The sequence below is a fragment of the Daphnia pulicaria genome, chromosome 9 (genome assembly GCF_021234035.1).
Source record: "Daphnia pulicaria isolate SC F1-1A chromosome 9, SC_F0-13Bv2, whole genome shotgun sequence".
Taxonomy (NCBI): domain Eukaryota; kingdom Metazoa; phylum Arthropoda; class Branchiopoda; order Diplostraca; family Daphniidae; genus Daphnia; species Daphnia pulicaria.
This window is the reverse complement of record NC_060921.1, coordinates 2,346,730-2,368,571: the sequence shown is the minus strand read 5'-3', so window position 1 is coordinate 2,368,571 and position 21,842 is coordinate 2,346,730. Positions and strand designations below refer to the sequence as shown.

The window sequence follows — 21,842 nt, the reverse complement described above, 5'->3', positions numbered from 1 at the left end:
TTATTTTTATACTGTACTAACTTATTTCTTCAAATTATAGATGAATACTGTCAGTCATTCTAACAATGATGACTTAGCATTTGACAGTCAATTTCCATCCATTAGGCCCATGTTTGAAGCACACATAGATTGGAATACAAATGTACGTGCCGAGATAAGGTATTTCCCCAATATTACTACCAGACCATTACAATTCAGATTTTCATTTAACATAGGTATTCTTGCTCATGAACCATAGGATCTTTTCTGCATCTCGGAATTTTGGTGGCGCACCCTGCAGCAGCATGTTTGTTGTTATGGCTGTTTTTGCTTTGGTTTAGAAGGAAACCCAGCTAAGAAATAGGTAGAGTTTTATTTCTTATTGGTAAATCTGTGTAAATTTGTTAATAACATTGAGAATTTCCTTGTCCCATTCCAACTTAGAGTTTCAGAGACATGAAGAGTGTGAAGTGAATAACCTGCCATGTGTATGTACATGTATCAGATCTGCTTGATGAAAGTCAAATGTCTTACTAAATTCATCACCCATATGATAAGGTAAGCATCAATACCACCTATCACCACGCTACTGCAATACTTCATGACACTTTCTTTAGCATCAGGAAATTTCTCTCAACATATGGAGTAATGCTGTTGGTTGCTATGGATTCCATTTTTTTACGGTTATTTCATGAGTGCTTTCAGTGTGCTTCTTAGAAAAGGTAAAGATTGATATTCTTTATTCATTGTTTTATTTTCATTAATGTAAAACATTTTTTTTTATTACAGAGCACGCAGTTTCTTTATGGATCGTGTGGTCCTGGCACGGAGATTCTTGTGCCAATGCTGGCCTTTGCCCATGACGGAAGAGGGACTTCCACCAACGTCCATCGTTATCTTCGCGACGCACGCTCATCTAGCTTCACTGCTTCTAAACACAATTTGTTTTTCACTGGCGACTTGGCGAGTTTCTGGACCACTTCATGATCGCTTCCGTCCGCTGTTAGTCTGTTACAACCCTTCAGTCACTCACCACGGGATAATGCCCAGGTACCCAACAATTTGACTTATTTTCGTTGGTTATTTATCAATAGTCTAGTTGCGTTAGACTCTGTGTAATAGTTTCCAAAATCAGGGCCTTCTTACGCTCAAACGAACTTTTACTTGGACGTTTCTTTTTTCGAACGCTAGATGGCTTTTTGATAATTTGCAGCTGTCAAAACAGTCAGTTTCAGTAAATTGCAACTCTCTTTAAACATTTATTGGCAGTTATTTTGTTGAAATATTTAGTGATAACTGACTATTACTATTCCCCCAACAAAGCTCACTTGTTAGATTTTTAATAATGTGTTTTTTTTTTCTACTTCCGGTTTTCTCTTTTTAGTCAGTAGTTCAGTAAATATTCAATTGACGAACAAAACAACCACATATTCGTGATCCTCGTCGAATTTGTGGTAAAGTTCATGTTTTTTTTTGTACGTTTTCGTACTTCCGGTTTTGAAAATTTTCCTGAACTATAGTTCAGGAAAATTCTCGATTTTGGCCAAATTTTGGATTTCGTTCTAAACACAGCTAATCGACCCCAAATTTTATGGAGATCACGAATATGTGGTTTAATTTGACGACAGCTCAATGGTTGAGGCGCTGTGGTTACTTCCGGTATACTTCCGGAATTTTTTTTTAAAGACTAGCAAGTGAGCTTTGTTATGTGTACAGTTCTCAATATTATCATGAAGATTTTAAGCAATTTAAAGCTGGCGTTTAAAGTTTTGAGCAAAAAAACCAGAACAATGAACCTATATGAATTATGTGACTATTATGTAACTTTCAATAATAATTGTTTTCTCTTTATTCAGGTAATGCATTGTAAACGTCGAGAAGATGGACACTAAAACGTCGCCGGTATCTCCAAAATGTCAGCGCGGATCATCATTTGTTGTTGGTAATATTTGTGTTTGTGTTAGTTAACCCGTTGTCTGCCACGCCTTTGTTCTCCCCTAGCTCCTTAGCACGGGCCTCCTAGAGGCCTCCTAAAGCCGTGCATTCCATCCTCCCTTGTCACCGTGTCAGCCCGGACTTGTCAGCAATCAAGTCCAACCTTGGTCATGGATACTCCAGACATGGCGCGTAGAGAGTAGAAAACAACCTACGGGTTGTACGGCGTGGCAGCCAACGGGTTACCTAATTGTATGTGTGTATATGTGTATGTATTTATGTTATGTTTGAAAAAAGTGGAGGAATTGTGGGTGGAGGTGGGACAATATACCCTACTAACACATGGGATCCAAATAACATAATATGAATGTACTTCCATCCGTTTTCCATACTCATCCGTGTGGGATGGCCACGGAATATAACATAAATGTACAAAATTGAACGAAATAAAATAAATTTCGTACATTCTACTTTGTATATTCGTATTACGTTAGATGACTGTAAAATAGCGGATGTAGTTTTAAAATTTTTTCTCATCCAACTATGGATATGATGGGTACATACAAACTCGGATGTTAAAACAGTGAATGCGATTGGATCACTATTGTACATGCTCGTAATGTACAATAGCGGATGTAGTTTTAAAATTTTTTCTCATCCAACAATGGATATGATGGGTACATACAAACTCGGATGTTAAAACAGTGAATGCGATTGGATCACTATTGTACATGCTCGTAATGTACAATAGCGGATGTAGTTTTAACATTTTTTGTCATCCAATAATGGATATGATGGGTACATACAAACTCGGATGTTAAAACAGTGAATGCGATTGGATCACTATTGTACATGCTCGTAATGTACGAAATTGGATTATGAATCCATGACCCGATTAATCCATTTTGTATATCCATGTTATACTGTTTGTATATGGAATATAGTATTCATTTTACGTACAAATATGGACATGAAAATAGCTAGTCTTCTGTCCTGTTTAGGACAGAGAACGAATGTTAAGTGCACATACACATCTGTATGTAGTCTGATTCATTTTACTACATCATAGTTGGATGACGCCAGTATATAAAAAATGGTACCAAAAAACATGCATTGGCTAAATTGTTAATTAAATTATCAAATTGCGTAAGTTAACGTTCAAACCATCAATTAATTGATGGTTTCAAATCGACATTCAACTCTACGAGGCTTTTAAATAGCGTGAGCTATATTATTTTTATGCATTCCAAAATTGAAGTACAGAGAGGCGTTTTAAATCACGATTTGTATTGATACAAAGCAGACCAACATATTCAATACAATTTCAATTTACATTAATATTCATTAAAGGATTTACCAAGAACGATCCAGTTTCTGGAAAAGTTGTTGGAACGTGAACGGCTTTAAATTTTACAGATGTTAACGAGTAACACTCCAGGACATTTGACAGACGAGAAACCACTATTTCGTGAAATTGCGATGAGGGAAGCGGATAAGTATACAAGTCTTCATGTTTCAAGTATCTCCTTCCCATTAAAAGAATCTCCCTGTTACTTGTTCTTATCCAATTTTGTACTAAAACAACTTTGAATGAATTACTAGCATCATTGATAAACACGCAGTTATCTGGTATGACGGAACTAATAAAAGTGTTTTTGAAAGAAAGTTTTTTAAATTGTTCCACACAAGTCAAACCTTCTACAATTGGACCGCAACAATGACTGTCTTGTAGTGTAAACCGATCTAGATTAATGCAGTGTGATTTTCTTAATGACGATAAAACGCGATTCTCTTCGTCCAACCTACGCACGATTTGCTGTAACGGTCTACCGCTTTTTTTCAACATGTTTTTTATCAGTTGTAATTTATTTTCATAACAAAAGGCACTGAATTCATCAAGAGAACCGTGATTTTTGACGTCTTCCGCCAAATGAATAAGACAGTGCACATTGAATGAAACAAATTTATCACCATAAATTTTAGAGCTAACTCTTACAAAGAGTCGCAAGAGATCATTGGCGTAGTTCGCATATTTATGACAAAGATCCTGATTGGACAGCAAACGAATGGCTACGTGAAGCAAGATGAAATGGTCGTAGCACTTTTGATTAAGGTATAATTTATATACTATAGGTCCTAGATAATTCAGATCAAGTCTATGTTCTGTGGCTTTCCAGCTTGGCAAATCTTTAACGGATCTAGGTTTTCGAACGAAGTCAGATGGAACATATTGGCGAAGCCATTCACGAAAAATTGAAATATTTGAAAGGTGTTCTGCTGACATTCTTACGTTATCGAAAGGATGGTTAAACCATATTCCCACCAGCTTCTTGTGCACACCAATGTACACGCAGTGCATTGGATCTATGACGACAGCTTTAACGATATCATCAAAAAAATCCTCAATAATAGAACGAATACCATTTTTATCGTGATGTTGAATCTGCGACCTATTACGAAAAGAGCTATCTGTTCGTAGAATTTCATCAATATCCGGGTATGTTACTCTACCTCCCTTTTTGGGTGCTAAATCTTTATAAACGTTACGAACCCAACTGCCCTTTGTTGTACACTTCCGACAACCATAATACGCATTGTGAGTGGCAATATTTAGCAAGAATGTAGTGGCAGGGGCATCACAAGACATACCGGCTACTGAAACTGCAACTTGTGTACCCATAACGGTGAGGCCTCTTGATTTCAAGTCCATAATGTCCTTCCAAAACGACGAAAGAAATTGATTAACATCCTTTGGTTTTCCGGGGCCATGGTAGATACCAGCAACAAATACGTTAGGGAATCCTAGTTATAAAACGTTTGTCAATTAAATAAGTTTTGTGAATAAATTGTTATTATGTTCACACTCACCGACTACACGGAAAAGAATAGGCCAGAATTCACTGGAACTACTTTTACTCAATGGAATCCCATCAACATTGAAGAATAAACGTATGTGCTTTGGAATTGGTATTCCTTGTGACTTCAGTTCGAGCAGAAATGAAACCAACAATTGTTCTACTCCTATGTGATAATACTTTCCGGGGGGCACATCAATGAATGTTAGCTTTCCTCTCTTCGACTTTAGCAGAGTCCTGGTATCCAGAGGAAGGTATTGTAGGTTCGCTTCAGTTTTTAAAATTCTCAACAGAGAATTGACATGAACATGTGGAATTCGACAACTGACGACCCATTCTGCGATCTTGTTTTTCACATCAGTTTCACCGTCTTCAACAGCAACTGGTTTCGTTTGGACTGATGAATCTTCTTCTTCACTATCAGCGTAGGAATCCCAGTCAATTGCACTTTGGTATTCTAAGCCGACTTCATCTTCTTCATCATCCGACAATATTATTTGAGAAATAGCGTCATCAAATTCGTCATCACTACAAGGGTCTTCCTCTAAAAGCTGATCAACATCTACAAAGATAAGAAGAATTAGTTAACATTTCATGTTACGTCAAACTTTGGAAATGAATTTGAACAGTACCTGCTGACATACCAGAAATATAGCAAGTATTTTCTTTGGAGGCATTCAGACACACAACAGGATCAACAATTGCATCTACGTAATCCAGATATGTCAGCACTGTAGCAGCAGAAGTGTCATGATTTGCTTCAGATGTCGTAACATCTGCAAAGAAAAGAAGATTTAGTTAACATTTCATGTTACGACAAACTTTCATAATGAATCTGAACAGTACCTGCTGACATAACAGAGATATGGCAGGTGTTTTCTTTGGAGGCATTCAAACACACGACAGGATCAACAATTGCATCTACGTAATCCAGATAATTCAGCACTGTAGCAGCAGAAGTGTCATGATTTGCTTCAGATGTCGTAATATCTGCAAAGAAAAGAAGATTTAGTTAACATTTCATGTTACGACAAACTTTCATAATGAATCTGAACAGTACCTGCTGACATAACAGAGATATGGCAGGTGTTTTCTTTGGAGGCATTCAAACACACGACAGGATCAACAATTGCATCGTGATCCAAATAGTTCAGCACTGTAGCAGCAGAAGTGACAGGATTTGCTTCAGATATCGTAACTTTTGCTTGGGTTGAGTAACTTTGCATTTCTGAATTAATTCTATTTCTGGTTTGTCTTTTTGACACTACATCTTTCTGCCGCCGCTTCCTTTTTAGTTCGATCGGAACACTCATTTTAACGCAATTAATTCAAATATTTCTAATTATCACTTGTTATTTGTCAAAACTTTACTATAGATGCTTAGTTGCGTTAAATAACGTCATCGAATCTGTCCATGGCGTCTACTCAACGGCGTTGCATGACGGGAAGTGTGGTTCATTTAGATTCATTTAACAATTAACTTTTTGTAAAGAAATGTTTGGAAAAATATTAACGTTTTATTTTTGTGTTGAAACTCTTTTATTGTCGTAAACAAAAATAAATGTTTTTGCAGTTTTTCAATCAAATTGATTTTATAAAGCTGGCAACCACCTTCGCTGTAAAAAAAACCAAGCGTCGTAGTCGCCATTGTTCCATTGTCCATTGTCAATCCATCTTTCTAGTTTCTTTCTCTACTGAAGAGTGAAGATCTTATTTTCACAATCTTATTTTCACCTTTTGGCAAATCACCAGATCAGCCAAGTGTTATGTTCTTCGAAGATGTAATATTTTCTTTTAATTTAAATTGTTTGTGCTACTTTATTTAAAAAAATTCATTCTGTTTTCAGAAAGGGGAGTTCTACATTGTAGACTTACACACACCTGAAGGATTACAAGTATGTGTGGTGCCAGATATCTGGTGTTACTACGTAGACGACAAATTCTGCTGTGTTTGGCCACATTTTCATCAGACAAAGGAAATCAAGAGTAGGACTCAACCCAAGAGAGAGTGGGCCTCATTCTATGCGGATAAGAGAAATAAGACTTTTGGTAATTCTATACAGATAGACTTTTGGTGATTGGTCTATTAAAATTATTTTAGAATATTTTGTAATGTCTCGTTCAAATCTCCTTTTAGGAAGCTACAACGAAGCTAAAGCCAAAGAAATTTCTGCCACTCAAAAGACAGATTTATCTTCTGAGCCCGAAGATCTTGGAAGGGGTAAGAGGGTTCGCAGGATGAGGAGACCCTTTTCTCCTGCAATTGACTACCATTTTGACTCATCTTCGTGTAGCGAAGAAGAAAGTGCTTCACAACTGATGAAAAATGGATTGCCTCCTGCCCCATTCCTATTGCCGGTCGCCCAGTCAACGGCCCTTTCAGATGAAGGTACACCAGGATATTATAGTTCGCTACCAAACGAAGAGAATGCAGTATCACCAACTCAAGAGATCTGCAGTGAGTTAATCAGTAAGTGTAAATGGTAGGAAAATGCCCAACTTTGATATATTTTAACATATTGGATTACAATTTCAGGTACACCAATCACTTCTCCACAGTCTAGCAGTGAAGTTGAAGATCGTTCTATGCAAATCCATGGACAAGTTCAACGCAAGAATTCAGGCGCTGCTGGCTCAACTTATAGAAAAAGAATCAATGAAAGTACATCAGGATATTGTAGTTCGCTACCAAACGAAGGGAATGCAGTGTCACCAACTCAAGAGATCTGCAGTCAGTTAATCAGTAAGTGTAAATGTTAGGAAAATGCCAAACTTTGATATATTTTAACATATTGTTCTTAAATTTCAGGTTCACCAATCACTTCTCCACAGTCTAGCAATGAAGTTGAAGATCGTTCTATGCAAATCCATGGACAAGTTCAACGCATGAATTCAGGCGCTTCTGGCTCAACTTATACAGAGAATGTCGTTGCTGGGTCCTCCGGCACTCCAGCATGTGGTTCATCTGGGACAATGGTAGTTTCCGATTCCAAAGGATGTTTAATTCTCTCATGATCTAGTTTCAAATAATTGTGTTCATCTTGCAGGGAACGTTTAACCGTTATGTAGTATCACAACAAGATTTTCACATTCTTCGTGCCCTGAAGCAAGTCAATGCTACAATGAAGGAGATGGATCGAAAAATTTTATCCATAGATAAGAAGGTGGAGAAGACGGCAACTGAAGAAACTACTTTTGCTGACATCGAAAATTTACCAGTATCTTTTCCGCTAGCAAACGTTGAAGAATTCATTAAGCTTGAAGACATACTAAATGAAGACCCATCTAAAGCTGCAATTGTGGTAATAGTTTACGTCAAGTTTTACATAACAAATTTTTACATGTACTTTGGCAGTATCAGTTAGTAAAGTCGTGTGGTGGGATGTCGGAATCGGATGCGATTTGTCGGGCGTGGATCAAAATTACTTCCATTGAGTGTCGCTCTGACTGCAATTGGAAGGGTGTCAAAAGAGGCACTCACCAGAAACATGGGCTAGAACTTTCATCGATTAAGGATGCTGTATTAAGTAAGGCTTTTTATTCACTTTTTCGCTTATTATATTAATTGTAATTTCTATCGTTACAGAGGGAATCAGAATGAACGCTACGTACGCAGATCTCAAGGATGCGGTGTTTGAACATGAGACCAGGAAGTTTTTCGTCCGCGCTCCTGAAAAAGTTCGCACTAAGCTTCGCGCGAAGAAGCGCCCAGCAGGCACGGCTGATCATCCACAACTTCCCAATGGTGTGGATTGAAAATCGTCGTTTCAGTTGTGAGTTAAGGACCATCATGCCTTACCCCACTTAGTCAAATTCAATTTCAACCAATCAAGAATCACTTCTCATGGATTATTGAAAATCCAAATTCAATTTCAACCAATCAAGAATCACTTCTCATGGATTATTCAAAATCCAAAATCAAGATATGTTGAAGAATCAAGAATGTCAAGTTGGCGCGCCGTGCCGTGCAGAAACCCCTAGTTGCCTAGTAACTTTATTACATTCACGTGTATTAACATGTATGTCTGTCCTTAATTAATAAAGTTGGTTACGAGAATTTTTAAGCGTTTTTATTCGTTCGTTATCGATACACATTAAATGTACTGGGTCCATTCAATTTACATCCCAATATCCAAAAAATGAACTCATTATTTTTCAATCGAAATCTGTATATACCTGGTATGTAAAACGGTACATACCCTCTGGATACAAAGGGTATGTACCGTTTGATTCAATGTACATCCGATTCATATAGAATCCGATTTGAATCGGATGTACATTGACGTACGTTTATGGCCAATTTATTCCTTTAATCATTGTTCTTCTTCGTACATACATACAACGTACGCATCCCACATCGAACGGAGGGGTAAATTGGATGGTTAGGTTATGTCCATAGAACGTACGAAATCTATGTCGCACATCCATTAATGTACATCCATGTTACATTCTATTTATGTAAGTGTGCTAGTAGGGTAAGCAATTCCATAAATTAATATAAATGTTATTTATTATTCACTAACCAATCAAACCTCACCATAAAATCAAACAAACAATCATATGTATAGGAATGAGGATACCATGATATCAGTTTGGAATAAGTTCTACTATTGAGGCAGACAAAATATATTTGATATCTGTTAGAATAAGCAGCAGCTCACCACACCAGCACAATGCAGCAGCTCACCACACCATTTATCAGCTGGCTGCACTAAACCATGAGCACATTAGACAGCACTGCAGAATCTCGGACTTCATCTGGCTGTGAAATCTATTGAACAAATTTCTAATTACTTCAGATGAACAGATTTTAGAGGAACAGATAGAATCTAACGTGTAAAACAACACCAAGACATGAGTAAAGTTAAACTATGTGGTGAATAACCTAAAGTAAACAAAGTCAAGTGTAAATGTAAAGCGCGTGTAGAAGCTCGCTAGGAAAAAATTGAAAGAATTTAAAACAGACTTAGTTATGATCTAGAAAAGGCTAACATTTACCACTACAGAAGAAATGCTGGAACATATTTGAATCAGCAATCTGCTTCTGTAGTCCTCACTTCCACAACACCAGGAAAATCGTCAGTCAGGAATCTAGAGGAAACAGTGAAAAGTAAATTGATTATTTCAAACATCATTCAGAATGAAAAAACTGTGACGGAATGGTAAAGAATGAAGACAGACCACGCAATTCCCTAAAAACAGCTTACAAAGTTACAATTATCCCAACCAACCAAAGGAAAGAACAAATGGTTTGAAGTTCAATGTATGATGACTATAACTACACCCATTAACTACTTACAATCATTTAGCATGCTGGATTAGAATACACACCACACATGTGACAAGCACAATTCCTTAAAAAAATCGCATTGCCTGATCTGAGGAAGAGATAGCCAAAATTCTCTGAGCTAGACTTTAAGATTTCACATCAGATCGGTTTTTACATTTTAAATAATGTTTGCAGGAGAACATAAAGCGAAAATTAATTTTACCAACCGGGAAAAGCCATCACTCCTGTATCAATGCCAGCAGCCATCTTGAAAAGAACGGGCAACATTGCCAATTTGCCATTTGCAAATATGCAATAAACGTCCGCATCTCCGGGACTCTGGCAACTCTGCAAACTTCAAAAGCGGGAAGCAAGTGGCTAAACTAAACATGAATGCGACTGTGAACTAAATATGAATACAAAATGTTCATCAGTATAACGACTAATTTTTCAAAATGATTTTAAAATGGTGTTAGAAACTTGAATAAAGCAAATGCCGTAGGCAAGTAGCAGATCCGAGAGCGACCTAAGACAAGCACAAGCCAAGACTGTCTATGATTAACAAACACGCCAATTTCGCGCACCTTCTCACCTTATTGGTGTTCCGGTAGACTTTGTCTTCTAACGAATTAGAAACAAGCGACAGGACCTCGTTAAATGTGACTTCTTTGTTCGTCGATTTCTTTTGGGGGATAAGTTTCGACGATGAGAGGATGTGGCACGGACTAGGCCAAAGTTTTCCAGTCAAAGGATTGGTCGAGAACTTAAGTGATGTGGCTAGCAGATTCACAAGGAGGTGATATCTTACTGATATTGTTCCAGTTTATTTCTAGACTTGCATGCCCGCGCGTATGTAACATATACGTAACATATATACATGTATTTTTTAATAATGATTGCGTTAGTGTCGTGCGAATTTGTAAGCGATTCTAAACTAATATCTAATTATCACTATTTGTTATTCCTTTTAGTCACTTTTCAGCTCCACCAGTGTCACTGAATCAAATTCGGACTTTAATTCAAATTAGTTGCCGTTCTCACAGACCCCTTTGCTTGACTCCATCGTAATCGAATACCAAATCTTCTTTGAGCGGAAGTAGCTGAAGCTGTTGTCGAATTCCAGCACATCTGAAAGCAATTTAAGAGATACCATTGTGTTCTTTTCATAGTAAAACGAAAAAAAAAACCTTAAAAACTATAGCTATATCCTTACAGTGGCCAGCATATTCACAATGAATTTCTCCTTCTTCCGGTGACATTTGACAATCGACTCGGTCATAAGGGACGACAGGAATCAATTCGCCGCTTTTCTTCCGGTACACGGCGAATCCAATGTCACCCTCTTCTGATTGGAAGTCCCATCTGCATAGGAGCAGAGGTAATAGATGTTAACACACCACTCAGTTATTTACTGAAAGGACTTGTTCAAGTACATACTTTAGGAGGGTATTAGCGTCCTTAACTTGAAATTGTAATTGCTCCTTGGATCCGTTAGCAATCGACAAATACTTCTTGTAGTTCGTATCAGGTTTGCTGTTTAGATAATAGGATCGCGGAACTTCTCCTCCCATATTGACCTGTAATTCATATAAAATTAATTATTTAGCATGACAATTTGTAATTTGTTCAAATATCAGGAAACTGAGGAGGAATCACCATGGTAACGCAGTTAGGATTTCCGTCAGGATCGGTCTTAGTTCCGCCGTAGCAAGCAGGCAACTCTTCAGGATCAATGTCTTCCAAAAGAGCTGCTTGCCACTGAGCGGAATCGTAGCTGTAAATTTGAACTTTATTCCTGGTCTTCTCGTGCATGAACGGTTTGATCATCGAGTAGAGGAGCGAAAAAATCTTGGGCGCATTGATGACAAAGACACGACGAAGAAATTCCGGGTAGTTGGCCTCGTAAAACTGGACTAATTGCAGAGCGGTTTCCAGAGCTAAGCAAATGATCAAAAACAAAAATTATAGCCGTTATTCAAAACTTGAACTGCAACAATGTTAAAAATACCTGGTTTGTAGGTAATGTGGCGCATTGAGAATCCGGCCATGTCCATGATAACGCAAGCCTGGTTGATGGCGTCGGGGCGTCGCTTGTATTTTGCTTGATTATTTCTAACAGTTCTGATGCCCCTCTCCACCAGTTCGATGACGTGCATCACGTAGTCCTTCTTCTTGACCGATTGCAGAATGCCCTTTAAATCCGTCGCTCCGTATCGCACCACCATCAGGTAACTGCTGAGCTTGTCCACGCCTACGTGGCCGGCGGAGTAGTACTTGGTCAAAACTTCCGGCGTTTTATAGTCTTCTTCCAGCGTCTCGATTTTGTACTTGCGACGCCATTCCATCGACTGGTTATGCGATAAGAAAATATAAAATTTAAATTGTTAGTTAAAAAGGGTTAAATTATGTATTTATTTTCTTGATTTGCACTTACATTCCGGAACATCTTCTCAGATTTGGCCAAATCAAAATCACGGGCTGCAAATAGAGCAATAAATATGTAACTGTGTCATTAATGTTTGTCATTCATACAGTTACCGATTAGCCAGCGCAACAGGTAAACATCGTCCGAGTGCGGGGGTGTGCAGTCCTTGACCGCCTCGCGAAACTGTTGGTAATACGAGGGAAATAATTCAGCATAGAAAGTTAGTTAACGCAATATCTATACACAATCCGCCACACAAATATTTTTAAATAATCCGTTTGAACATATAGACACGGACGTTTGACCCAGATCCGACCAATAAGGAAGAGAAACTATAACACGAAAATACCTGTTTCAAAACCGCCTTCTGGTCATCGTTTAGCTGGCCAAGATCCATTTCGGGAATGAAACAGTTAACTGTGGCAGGAATTAATCAACTTTAAAGAACGAAGTTTAATGATGGCAGCAGCGCCTCAGTGACAACAGCAGCGGTAACTGATTAAAATTGGCGACGGAATCCCAGGATAAATGTCGCTAAACAATTAAGGCCTGCGCAAACACTTGACACGAGCAACGCACGTCGAAGACGTCTAGAAAGACGGAAAGCGCACTACAGACTGAGCTCAACATTTCAATTTCCTGTTTTACTGATGATCGAAAATATTAGAGCAAGAAAACACCTGAATGCGGCAGCTGTTAGTTTGACCCACTAAAAGACTCGTATCCCATCTTGAAAATCCGGTTTTTTCAAATCTTACTATTTCATCAGTAATATCCTTTTTGATTTTTTGTGTGCAAGTTCGAAGTAAGTAAGAACGCGGATTTCATGTACTCCACATTTTTCTACAATTCTTTAATTAAAAGCAATCGAGTATTTTTGCTTTAAGGTTGAAACGGTTCCGTGTTCTCTATTCGTTCGTTATAAACCGTGATGGAAAACCAAATCTTCTTTGAGCGGAAGTAGCTGTAGCTGTTGTCAAATTCGACCACATCTGTTTTGGCAAAAGAAATTTGGGTATTAAAAACAAAATGTAGCCAACAGAAGCAATCGCTTGATAGATATGAACAACTTACAGACACCAGTGTAATCGCACTGAATTTCACCCTCTTCCGGTGATACGTCACAGTCTATCCGGTCGTGAGAAACGATCGGAATCAATTCGTCGTCTTTTTTCCTGTACACAGCGAATGCTAGATCTCCTTCTTCCGTATAAAAATCCCATCTTCAATAAAGGAAAGTAAAATAGTCTCTTTTTCAATTGATAGAGAGTGACTAAATGTAATTTAAAGGCGGTATACTTAAGGATTGCTCCGGCTTGTTTAATTTGGATCTCCAATTGCTCTTTGGATCCCCTGGATACGGTAAAAGTTTTCTTATTGGTCGGATCAGGCTTGGCATCGAGGTAGTAAGATCGTGGAACTTCTCCGCCCATACCGACCTGCATCGTAGATTTTATTATTAGCAAATAATTGACACTTTTGACTGGAAAAAAGAAATTACTTTTGTCACGCAGTTTGGATTTCCATCGGGATCGGTCATGGTTCCCCCGTAGCAAACGGGTAACTGATCGGGATCGATTTCCGCTAAAAGAGCGGCTTTCCATATGGAGGAATCGTGACTGTAGATTTGAACCTTGTTTTTGGTTTTCTCGTGCATGAAAGGTTTCATCATCGAGTAGAGGATGGCAAAAATCTTGGGAGCGTTGATGACAAATACGCAGCGGAGTAGTTCCGGGTATTTCGACTCGGATATCTGGAGCAACTGAAGGGTAGTCTCCACGGCTATTACAATATTAAATCATAACATGATATAGATTTTCGGATTACTATTACTGGCCGATTGAATACCTGGCTTGAACGTAATGTGACGCATTGAAAATCCGGCCATGTCGAAAATGACGGTCATCTGGAAGATGAAATCGGGGGATCGCTTGAATTTGGTTGGGTTATTCTGAGCTGCCCTGATGCCTCTCTCCACTACTTCCACCACGGTCATTAGATAATCTCTCTTTTTGGCTGATAGCAACATGCCCTTCAGATCCATTGCTCCGAATCGAGTGATCAACAAGCTGCTATTCAGCTTGTCTACGCCAGTGTATCCAGCTGAGAAATACTTGGCCAATACCTCCGGAGAAATGAAGTCGTCCAGCAGAGTGTTGATTTTGTGCTGATGGCGCCATTCCATCGCCTTTGAACATTGAATCAGTAGAATCTTAAAAACAATTTAGATAATGCATTTTCTGTAAATACTTACATCACGGAGCATTTTTTCCGACTTGTCCAGATCAAAATCGCGAGCTGACCGCAGAAATTTGACGCAATTAAATATTTAGATTTATTTGAAAGAAAGGAAAATGTTGTGAATCATTATTACCAATGAGCCATCTCAGAAGGTAGGTGTCGTCCGAGTCGGGTAATTTGCAGTCTTTGACCGCCTCGCGAAACTGTGAACGAGAGAGAAAACACACGTTATTATGCAAAAAAAAACGACAAAGTTCCGGTTTCTGACAGAACTTATTCGACATAAAATCTCATAAAAAGTGAGCGAAACGGGTTTGTTAAGATTGCCTTATAACATTCTCCCATTAGAAACGAACGTCATAGCTTATAAGGAGGAGAAATAAGAGGATGCAAAGTATATACCTGTTTCAAAAAACCTCTCTGGGCATCGTTGAGCTGACCGAGATTCATTTCGTGAAAGTAGCCAATTCAAACGTATATCGACGCAAAAATCTTGGCTTGTGCAGTTTTCTTGTGCAACAACAAACTAACCATAAAGATAATTGAATAAATGTTAAATGTTAATGTGACAACTTGGATTTGGGAAACGAAACCGTCAAAGATCGTGAAAAACAGCCAAGGCACAACAAAATAAAATAACTAAAAAGATTAAAAGAAAGTGAAAGACGAAAAGAAAATCGAAAATCGAGACCGAGAGACCGAGAGTTTACCTGCCGTAGACCATGGACACCGTAATACATCTGAAGTCAGGAGAACCAAAACAGCCAGAACAACATTCTCTAAATTGTCTTGAGAACAAACCCAAGGGATCACCCCATTAGTCTAAGCTGCAGCCTGCAGTTGTAAAAGAACTGTCAATGTTTAGTTTGGCATATAATCAGGTCGCCAAAATGGCATGGCGAAAGGTAAATATCCTGACTGACTGAGAGCACAATTTCATCTACGCTGCGACCAAAACAAAAGATATTATTGTGTCATCCACAGTGACTCAGTGTATAAACGAACGGAAAATAAGGCGGATATGGTATTATCCGCGTATTGCATCATGCTTGCCTAATCTAACTGCCTAGGAATCATAGCTCCTTCTTTCTTCTGTGAGTGTTATTCTTGGAAATGAGAAGATTGGCAACAAAAGCTTAACTGAGTTGAGGTAAAATATCTTTGACTGAAAAAAAAAGATTTCAGTATCTTTACTTATACGAATGTAAGGAAAGTGGTTTGAAAATGCGTAGCCTACGTAATTTCTTTGATGGTGAAAGGCGTCCAAGTCAAAAGAAGCCAAAGATTTTTGGAAGTGTCTTGGGTTTTGACGGTTTTAATGGCCATTTTGCAAGTAGTGAAACCAACCTAATACAGATCTATGTTCGAACACGACGTACATAGCGTGCACATGTAACTGACACTTAGAGTTTGTAGACGAAGCACCACCTTCATCATGTTACGAGAGAGAGACTTAATGGACGTGAAGGCTAGGGATGGCGATATTTAGACCGCGATATAGATATATCTGAAAAACCGTAGAAGTCTATATCGATTGTTTCGATTCAGATATATCTAAATATCTGTATAACGCCATCTAGCGCTCAGAAAACCAAGTACACTGTTTAAAAATTGCAATAAAATTCTTCGACGGATAATTCCTATTATTCCGTCGGGCGGCAATAACAGAGTAATCAGGTTACGTCAGTCATTTGTTGTGATTCATACGTCAGTGATTGCAATGGGGCGAAGAAAATCGAGTGCCGTCTGGGAGTTTTTTATCGAATACGAGGTTGATGATAGAAAAGTTTGGGAATGCAATTTGTGCAAAGAAGTAGGAGACAATAAGGGAAATACTTCGAATCTATGGAGTCATCTTAAGAACAAAAAGGGTAAAGATGGTAAAAACGATAAAACTCATACGGAAGCGTTTGACAGCATCAAAAGTGCCATGAAACCCCCTCGAAAAAAGGCTAAGGTGTCAACAACGCAGAGTAGGCTATGCAATGAGTCGACTGATAACGAGACGGCTAACGAAAGCCGCGATGAAGATGATGCACCTGCCACGGTTAGCACAGATGGAAATTCGTCGTCGTCTAGGCCTAGTGAGTTTTAAATCTATTATTACCAATATGAATGAAGTATTACGAATCTTGGCTTTATTATTATTTAATTAGACACTTCTGAATCTGCTGGCTCATCCCGCTATAGTAGCGTTGCATCGGGTCATACGGTTTCATCTGAAACTTCCAATGCAAGCTCGAGTAATGATCTACATTTTTTTTAAAAATGAGATGAAGTTTTAAAAAATATTTTTCTGTAGGCACTTCAGAAGTTCCTAATGGGAATTTGCCATACTCTTTCAGCGGAGTAAAAATGAAGGCATTTCTCCGGATACTGACTCTTTTCATAGTTCGATCTATGCAGCCACTGTCGATTGTTGAGGATGTGAACTTCCGAGCACTAATCCGTCATATCGATCCACGTCTTTTACTACCAAGCCGCAGTACACTGACTCATTCTCTTATACCCGAGTTGTATAGGGAGGCCAAATTTAAACTTATGCAAAAGTTATCAGCCGTTAAATGGGTTGCTCTCACTGCAGATGGTTGGACGTCAATTACCAATGAAGGTTATCTAACGGTAACAGTTCATTACATATGCGACAAAATGAAAACTGTCTCCAGGGTTCTATCAACTTGGTGCATCGAAGTCAGCCACACTGCTGAAAATCTTGCTAAAGAGCTCAGAGATTTGGTGTCCGAATGGAAATTGACCGACAAAATAGCTGCAGTCGTAACTGACAATGCTAATAATATCGTCAAGGCCGTGAATGATATTAATAAGTGGAGGCATGTACCTTGTTTTGCCCATACTTTAAGTCTCGCAGTGAAAGATGCTATTAAGAAAAATCTTTCTTTGTCAGGTATTAGATAAAAATTTTTGGAATTAACTTTGATATCAAACAATAACAAAAATTTTTTTAGGCCTTTTTACCCAGTGCCGTGACATCGTAACTTTTTTTCACCATAGCAATCCAGCCACTGTGAAACTTACGAGTCTTTGTGCCGCAAATGGCAAATCCAGGTCAAAGCTCCAGCAAGAAAATAACACCAGATGGAATTCACAGTTCACCATGATCGAAAGCCTGTTGGCCTTGAAGGACGAGGTTGATGCGACTCTTTTGCTTATGCATCGTCCCGATCTGTTGTTAACTGAATTTGAATGGACCATTCTGGCTGGAGTGAGAAACATCCTCAAGCCATTTGACGATATAACGAGGGATCTCAGTTCACAATTTTATCCTTCCCTCTCCAAGGTTATACCTTCTATAAGGATTCTTCTATTTAATCTTGGAGCGATGCAACCAACGCCACGCAACACGGAACTGGAAAAATTGATAAAGGATCTGACTGACAACTTAACGTCCCGTTTCGATCAATCACTCCGGAAACTCACGTCGACCCTTGTTACTACCTATCTCGATCCTCGGTAAAATTATTTTATAAGCATTCAAGTGTTCCTCTTTTAATCGCCAAATTTATCTTTTCTTAGCTTCAAGAAAAATGGAAAGTTTCTGACGGAGGGGAGGGGTCTGTCAGCTGAAATTGCCGAACTCCGTGTTGAATCGGAACTGAGAGCAGCAGCTAGTAGATGTCCGTCTTCGGCCATCCAGAGCTCTGCTGCAGTTCCATCGACTTCGGAGAAAAGCATTTTTGAAAGCTTTCACGACCAGTTCGTTAGCCTTGAAAATGCTAACACGTCAGGTCAGAACGCCAACATGACTGCCAACATCATCATCAATCTCAAAGATTACTTATCGCAACCTTACATGCCATGGAGTTCTGACCCGTTGGAGTACTGGAAGTCGAAGCAATTTGACGGAAGTCTGCTACCTTTTATCGAAGTTGTAAAGAAATTCTTCTGCATCCCGGCAACTTCCGTACCTTCAGAAGCAATTTTCTCAGCAGCTGGTGACTTAATTAACGAAAACCGGAGTCGGCTCAACCCTCGACATGTTGACAAAATTTTGTTTTTGAACCGAAATGCCTGACGTTTCCTTCAGTTATTGTTCTTTTTGTTCTTATGAACAGTAAATAGATTCTTTTTGCATCTACTTAGTAATTTTAACATGTTTTGCTATCTTTACCATGAGGTCATCGTGAAAGAAGTTGAGGAATATTTTACATTTGCTAAAGGGTACTCATTCTTCTCCTAAAAGACTCTTTATCCTTCTCCTCTCTCTCCACCTGGTTCTCATCAACCTCCTACCAGTGGCTTCTACCAGTAGCTGCTTGATGGTTGCTTCTACCAGTAGCTGCTTGATGGTAGCAAGTTGCAGCTTCCTTCTTCTTATATTTTTGTATACACATTTTCCTATTATTTTCGCAAATAGTTATAAAGAATAGTTTTTATCTTCACCGGGAATCGAACTCGGATGTGCCGCATTGAACGTGAATGCTATGCTAACACGCCATGTATGAGATTTGCATTAGTAGAAATACAAGCACAAATCGCGCCAATTTCCATTAATATCGATACTGAGCAGCGATATATCTAAAAATATAGATATAAGATATCGATATATCTGAAATCTGTAATTGACGATATATCGCCATCCCTAGTGAAGGCAAGGGTTTTAAGCGATAACAAATTAGACACGAGGATGAAGTAATAACTGACGGTGCGATCCTTTTGCCTTGAACAGCTGTCCTGTTACCTTACTGACATCCGTCGTCTGCTCCTTTCTGGGTGGCCATCTCGTGACAACCTTTTATTGCCATAATAATACTTCATCTTAAAAATAAAAAGATATTTTCGGTAACCTTGATGGAGATTTCAGTCCGTGAACATTGTTTGTATAGCAGCACACGTGTACAGGTGGTTAGTTATTAATCAACTGAATCTACATTTGTTCAGTTGCATCGTTTTAGCATGCCAAAGCCTCAAAAGTTTACACATTCTGTTCCGATTGATTGACGTCATCGCGCAGCAGTGCTGCATCGTTTACATTTCCGGTATTTCTACCTATATATAATCATGTCGACTGTTCGTAATATATTGGCAGTTATGGAAGTTCGCTCTTATGCGTAAGTCTTAATTAAAAGTGTTCATCAAAATCTAGCGCTAACTTGATTTTTATCTTTATAGATCGTAAATCCTATAAAATGTTTTGCAGCAGGCTAATTTTACTTGTAGTTGGCTGCACTGTTTGCTCTGTGAAGGTATCTTCGATGGGAATTGACCGGGTATACTTCATTTAATTGAGGACCGGCCGACCGGGCAATTTAATCTTTTTTCGCTAAATGAAAAAGCGCATATTAATTGATCTTTTAAATTATTTGCATAGGGATTAGATTTCAATTCTTCAACCCGTCAAGCGAATGGAAATGAGGCGTACCTTTGGCCTAATGGGATCGTTCCCTATCAAATAAGCAGTCTATACAGTGAGTAACACATTCCGTTAAGCGTTGAGTTTCTTTCCCATAGATCTGATCTGATAAAGAAATTAATCAACTGTTTCCTGCAGGTTTCGAGAGCAGAGCAAAAATCCTTGATGGCATAGCAGAATTTGAAAAGTACACCTGCCTTCAATTTGTTCCCCAGACAACAGAAACAGATTACATCTTCTTCACAGAGCATTTAATTTCTGGGTAACATTTAAACTGAAAATTCGTACAAAACCAAGACACGTGTAGCCTTTAAATCATTATGGTTGTAAATTGACATAGAACGTGCTGGGCTGGCAAATGGGAGGAACAACAGTTAGAGATCGGTCGGCTGGGAGGTGTCCAATACGTGTCTCTCATTGTGGCCAAGGATTGTTTGCAGTACGTGATGCACGAGATAATGCACGGTATCGGTTTCTGGCACGAGCAACAGCGTGAAGATCGTGACCAGTACGTCAACGTCTTTTACGAAAATCTCAATGCTGGTAAAAAGTTCAAATTAGAAATGGTCAGGCTATTATAGTCAGGTTATTATATAATAATTTTTGTTTTTTTATTTCAGATGTGCACGAGGTTTCGTACGGTATAAGGTCAACAGCTACAGGACTGGCTAAAAACCTGAACACACCTTACGATTACAGTAAATCTAATTAACTAGATCTCAATAATAAAGCGAAAATAATAACAGAATTGATTTGAATGAAATGTTTCGAAAACGCTAGATTCCATTACGCATTACCACAAGGAGGCTTTTCAAATTGACAAGTCGAAGCCGACGATGGCCGCAACCGACGGCTGCTCTCTATTTGGAAACCAAAAACAATTAAGCAAAGTAAGTAATAAAAAAAACTCATTATTCATTACGTAAGCAGAATTGTATCGATATGGGGAAATCTCCGGTTTGTACTGACAGATTGATGCGTTGCGAATAAATCAACTCTATAACTGCCCCACTCCCTACAAACCACCACCACCAAGTAATAGTTTCAACCACCTAAGAAATTTAGCTTATTAATCTTGAATTAATTTCCCTGCTTTTTATTTTCCTCGAAAAATAGAGGTGACTTACGATAACGTGGACGACAATGCTAAAACTGAATCTTGTCAATGGTGGGCCAGTGTAGGTGAATGTACCAAGAATCCGAGCTTCATGAACGCCAATTGCAAGAAATCGTGTGGAATCACAGACAACTCGGTTTGCCGTAAGTCAACTATAAAACAATTGTGAATGACATGATCTACAAACTGTTAATTAAATTGTCTTACAATGTCAATTTATAGCGTCATGCCAAGATAAAAGCTCTTATTGTCCGTCGTGGGCAGCAACTGGATATTGTACCTATTCAGAAGCAATGGCATACATGTACATGCACTGCAGGAAATCTTGCGAAGTTTGTTAAGGCAAATCCAGGACTTGGCACTGCAATAGTTAATGAAATTATAATTGACATTGCAATATTGTGATTGGTAAATACATTGGCATTATCATATTCATATCCTCAAAAAACCTTTCTATTTTATTTTACTGATGAAGCATCTGTTATACTTAAAATGTTAAAATGCGAAAGCCTAGTCAGAGATACTGTCTCGATATCAATTAATACTTGAATTGAATTGATTGGGTCATACATTGACATGCTATAGCATGTTATCTTTCAACTGTTGATTCTGGCTTAAATATAATAAGGCCAACAAACAGCGAAACATAT

At 38.5% G+C, this 21,842-nt stretch overlaps 5 protein-coding genes and 2 long non-coding RNA genes across 12 annotated transcripts; 4 read left to right on the top strand and 3 right to left on the bottom strand.

Moving 5' to 3' along the window:
• The first annotated feature begins 226 nt into the window (after positions 1–226).
• Positions 227–920, top strand: LOC124313646. Its single transcript, XR_006910946.1, has 4 exons — positions 227–343; positions 424–537; positions 597–701; positions 769–920. It is a non-coding gene; the product is annotated as an uncharacterized LOC124313646 (long non-coding RNA).
• Positions 921–6,881: 5,961 nt separating this feature from the next.
• Positions 6,882–8,617, top strand: LOC124313775. Its single transcript, XM_046778586.1, has 6 exons — positions 6,882–7,239; positions 7,306–7,512; positions 7,579–7,745; positions 7,817–8,071; positions 8,125–8,296; positions 8,356–8,617. The coding sequence occupies exons 1-6, from the start codon at positions 6,882–6,884 to the stop codon at positions 8,523–8,525; spliced, it is 1,329 nt and encodes a 442-aa protein (XP_046634542.1). The 3' UTR covers positions 8,526–8,617.
• A 644-nt stretch (positions 8,618–9,261) lies between these two features.
• On the bottom strand, positions 9,262–10,330 carry LOC124313618. Of its 2 annotated transcripts, none has more exons than XR_006910892.1 (3): positions 10,266–10,330; positions 9,768–9,860; positions 9,262–9,540 (listed from the first exon to the last, which is right to left on the bottom strand). It is a non-coding gene; the product is annotated as an uncharacterized LOC124313618 (long non-coding RNA). The 2 variants fall into 2 exon arrangements; XR_006910891.1 differs by lacking the exon at positions 10,266–10,330 and adding an exon at positions 10,069–10,255.
• Positions 10,331–10,835: 505 nt separating this feature from the next.
• On the bottom strand, positions 10,836–13,156 carry LOC124313160 (SEC14-like protein 2). Its single transcript, XM_046777925.1, has 8 exons — positions 12,813–13,156; positions 12,577–12,646; positions 12,473–12,516; positions 12,047–12,386; positions 11,695–11,975; positions 11,476–11,615; positions 11,252–11,400; positions 10,836–11,166 (listed from the first exon to the last, which is right to left on the bottom strand). Exons 1-8 carry the CDS (start codon positions 12,858–12,860, stop codon positions 11,063–11,065), a joined length of 1,176 nt encoding a protein of 391 aa, XP_046633881.1. The 5' UTR covers positions 12,861–13,156; the 3' UTR covers positions 10,836–11,062.
• Positions 13,157–13,269: 113 nt separating this feature from the next.
• On the bottom strand, positions 13,270–15,577 carry LOC124313153 (SEC14-like protein 4). 4 transcript variants are annotated; one of them, XM_046777908.1, is made up of 10 exons: positions 15,506–15,522; positions 15,415–15,444; positions 15,107–15,230; positions 14,838–14,907; positions 14,718–14,761; positions 14,312–14,651; positions 13,965–14,248; positions 13,763–13,902; positions 13,538–13,686; positions 13,270–13,455 (listed from the first exon to the last, which is right to left on the bottom strand). In XM_046777908.1, exons 3-10 carry the CDS (start codon positions 15,152–15,154, stop codon positions 13,346–13,348), a joined length of 1,185 nt encoding a protein of 394 aa, XP_046633864.1. In that variant the 5' UTR covers positions 15,155–15,230; positions 15,415–15,444; positions 15,506–15,522; the 3' UTR covers positions 13,270–13,345. The 4 variants fall into 4 exon arrangements, with proteins under 4 accessions (XP_046633864.1, XP_046633863.1, XP_046633865.1 ...); XM_046777907.1 differs by having other exon boundaries at positions 15,415–15,571; XM_046777909.1 differs by having other exon boundaries at positions 13,965–14,245; positions 15,415–15,571.
• Positions 15,578–16,424: 847 nt separating this feature from the next.
• Positions 16,425–18,737, top strand: LOC124313774 (E3 SUMO-protein ligase ZBED1-like). The gene is made up of 5 exons (XM_046778585.1): positions 16,425–16,788; positions 16,861–16,947; positions 17,007–17,609; positions 17,671–18,175; positions 18,239–18,737. Exons 1-5 carry the CDS (start codon positions 16,425–16,427, stop codon positions 18,735–18,737), a joined length of 2,058 nt encoding a protein of 685 aa, XP_046634541.1.
• Positions 18,738–19,440: 703 nt separating this feature from the next.
• Positions 19,441–21,552, top strand: LOC124313206 (hatching enzyme 1.2-like). Of its 2 annotated transcripts, none has more exons than XM_046778006.1 (10): positions 19,441–19,773; positions 19,835–19,932; positions 20,034–20,130; positions 20,214–20,337; positions 20,416–20,618; positions 20,696–20,773; positions 20,856–20,965; positions 21,047–21,110; positions 21,192–21,335; positions 21,415–21,552. In XM_046778006.1, exons 1-10 carry the CDS (start codon positions 19,770–19,772, stop codon positions 21,531–21,533), a joined length of 1,041 nt encoding a protein of 346 aa, XP_046633962.1. In that variant the 5' UTR covers positions 19,441–19,769; the 3' UTR covers positions 21,534–21,552. The 2 variants fall into 2 exon arrangements, with proteins under 2 accessions (XP_046633962.1, XP_046633963.1); XM_046778007.1 differs by having other exon boundaries at positions 19,447–19,773; positions 19,835–19,908.
• The last annotated feature ends 290 nt before the right edge of the window (positions 21,553–21,842 follow it).

Excerpts from the sequence above, each read along its gene's own strand:
- LOC124313775 (XM_046778586.1), top strand. The coding sequence starts at position 6,882 with ATGTCTCGTTCAAATCTCCTTTTAGGAAGCTACAACGAAGCTAAAGCC. Across the intron at positions 7,240-7,305 it reads GATCTGCAGTGAGTTAATCA|GTACACCAATCACTTCTCCA; the intron begins GTAAGTGTAAAT and ends TTACAATTTCAG. Across the intron at positions 8,072-8,124 it reads CATCTAAAGCTGCAATTGTG|TATCAGTTAGTAAAGTCGTG; the intron begins GTAATAGTTTAC and ends GTACTTTGGCAG.
- LOC124313160 (XM_046777925.1), bottom strand. The coding sequence starts at position 12,860 with ATGGATCTTGGCCAGCTAAACGATGACCAGAAGGCGGTTTTGAAACAG. Across the intron at positions 12,387-12,472 it reads CTGAGAAGATGTTCCGGAAT|TCGATGGAATGGCGTCGCAA; the intron begins GTAAGTGCAAAT and ends TCGCATAACCAG. Across the intron at positions 11,401-11,475 it reads GACGCTAATACCCTCCTAAA|ATGGGACTTCCAATCAGAAG; the intron begins GTATGTACTTGA and ends GCTCCTATGCAG.
- LOC124313206 (XM_046778006.1), top strand. Across the intron at positions 20,338-20,415 it reads ACAGAGCATTTAATTTCTGG|AACGTGCTGGGCTGGCAAAT; the intron begins GTAACATTTAAA and ends AAATTGACATAG. Across the intron at positions 20,966-21,046 it reads ACCAAAAACAATTAAGCAAA|ATTGATGCGTTGCGAATAAA; the intron begins GTAAGTAATAAA and ends TTGTACTGACAG.
- LOC124313153 (XM_046777907.1), bottom strand. The coding sequence starts at position 15,154 with ATGAATCTCGGTCAGCTCAACGATGCCCAGAGAGGTTTTTTGAAACAG. Across the intron at positions 14,762-14,837 it reads CCTTCTGAGATGGCTCATTG|CTCGCGATTTTGATCTGGAC; the intron begins GTAATAATGATT and ends TTCTGCGGTCAG. Across the intron at positions 13,456-13,537 it reads GTGCGATTACACTGGTGTCT|ATGTGGTCGAATTTGACAAC; the intron begins GTAAGTTGTTCA and ends TTGCCAAAACAG.
- LOC124313774 (XM_046778585.1), top strand. The coding sequence starts at position 16,425 with ATGGGGCGAAGAAAATCGAGTGCCGTCTGGGAGTTTTTTATCGAATAC. Across the intron at positions 16,948-17,006 it reads AACTTCCAATGCAAGCTCGA|GCACTTCAGAAGTTCCTAAT; the intron begins GTAATGATCTAC and ends ATTTTTCTGTAG. Across the intron at positions 18,176-18,238 it reads ACTACCTATCTCGATCCTCG|CTTCAAGAAAAATGGAAAGT; the intron begins GTAAAATTATTT and ends ATCTTTTCTTAG.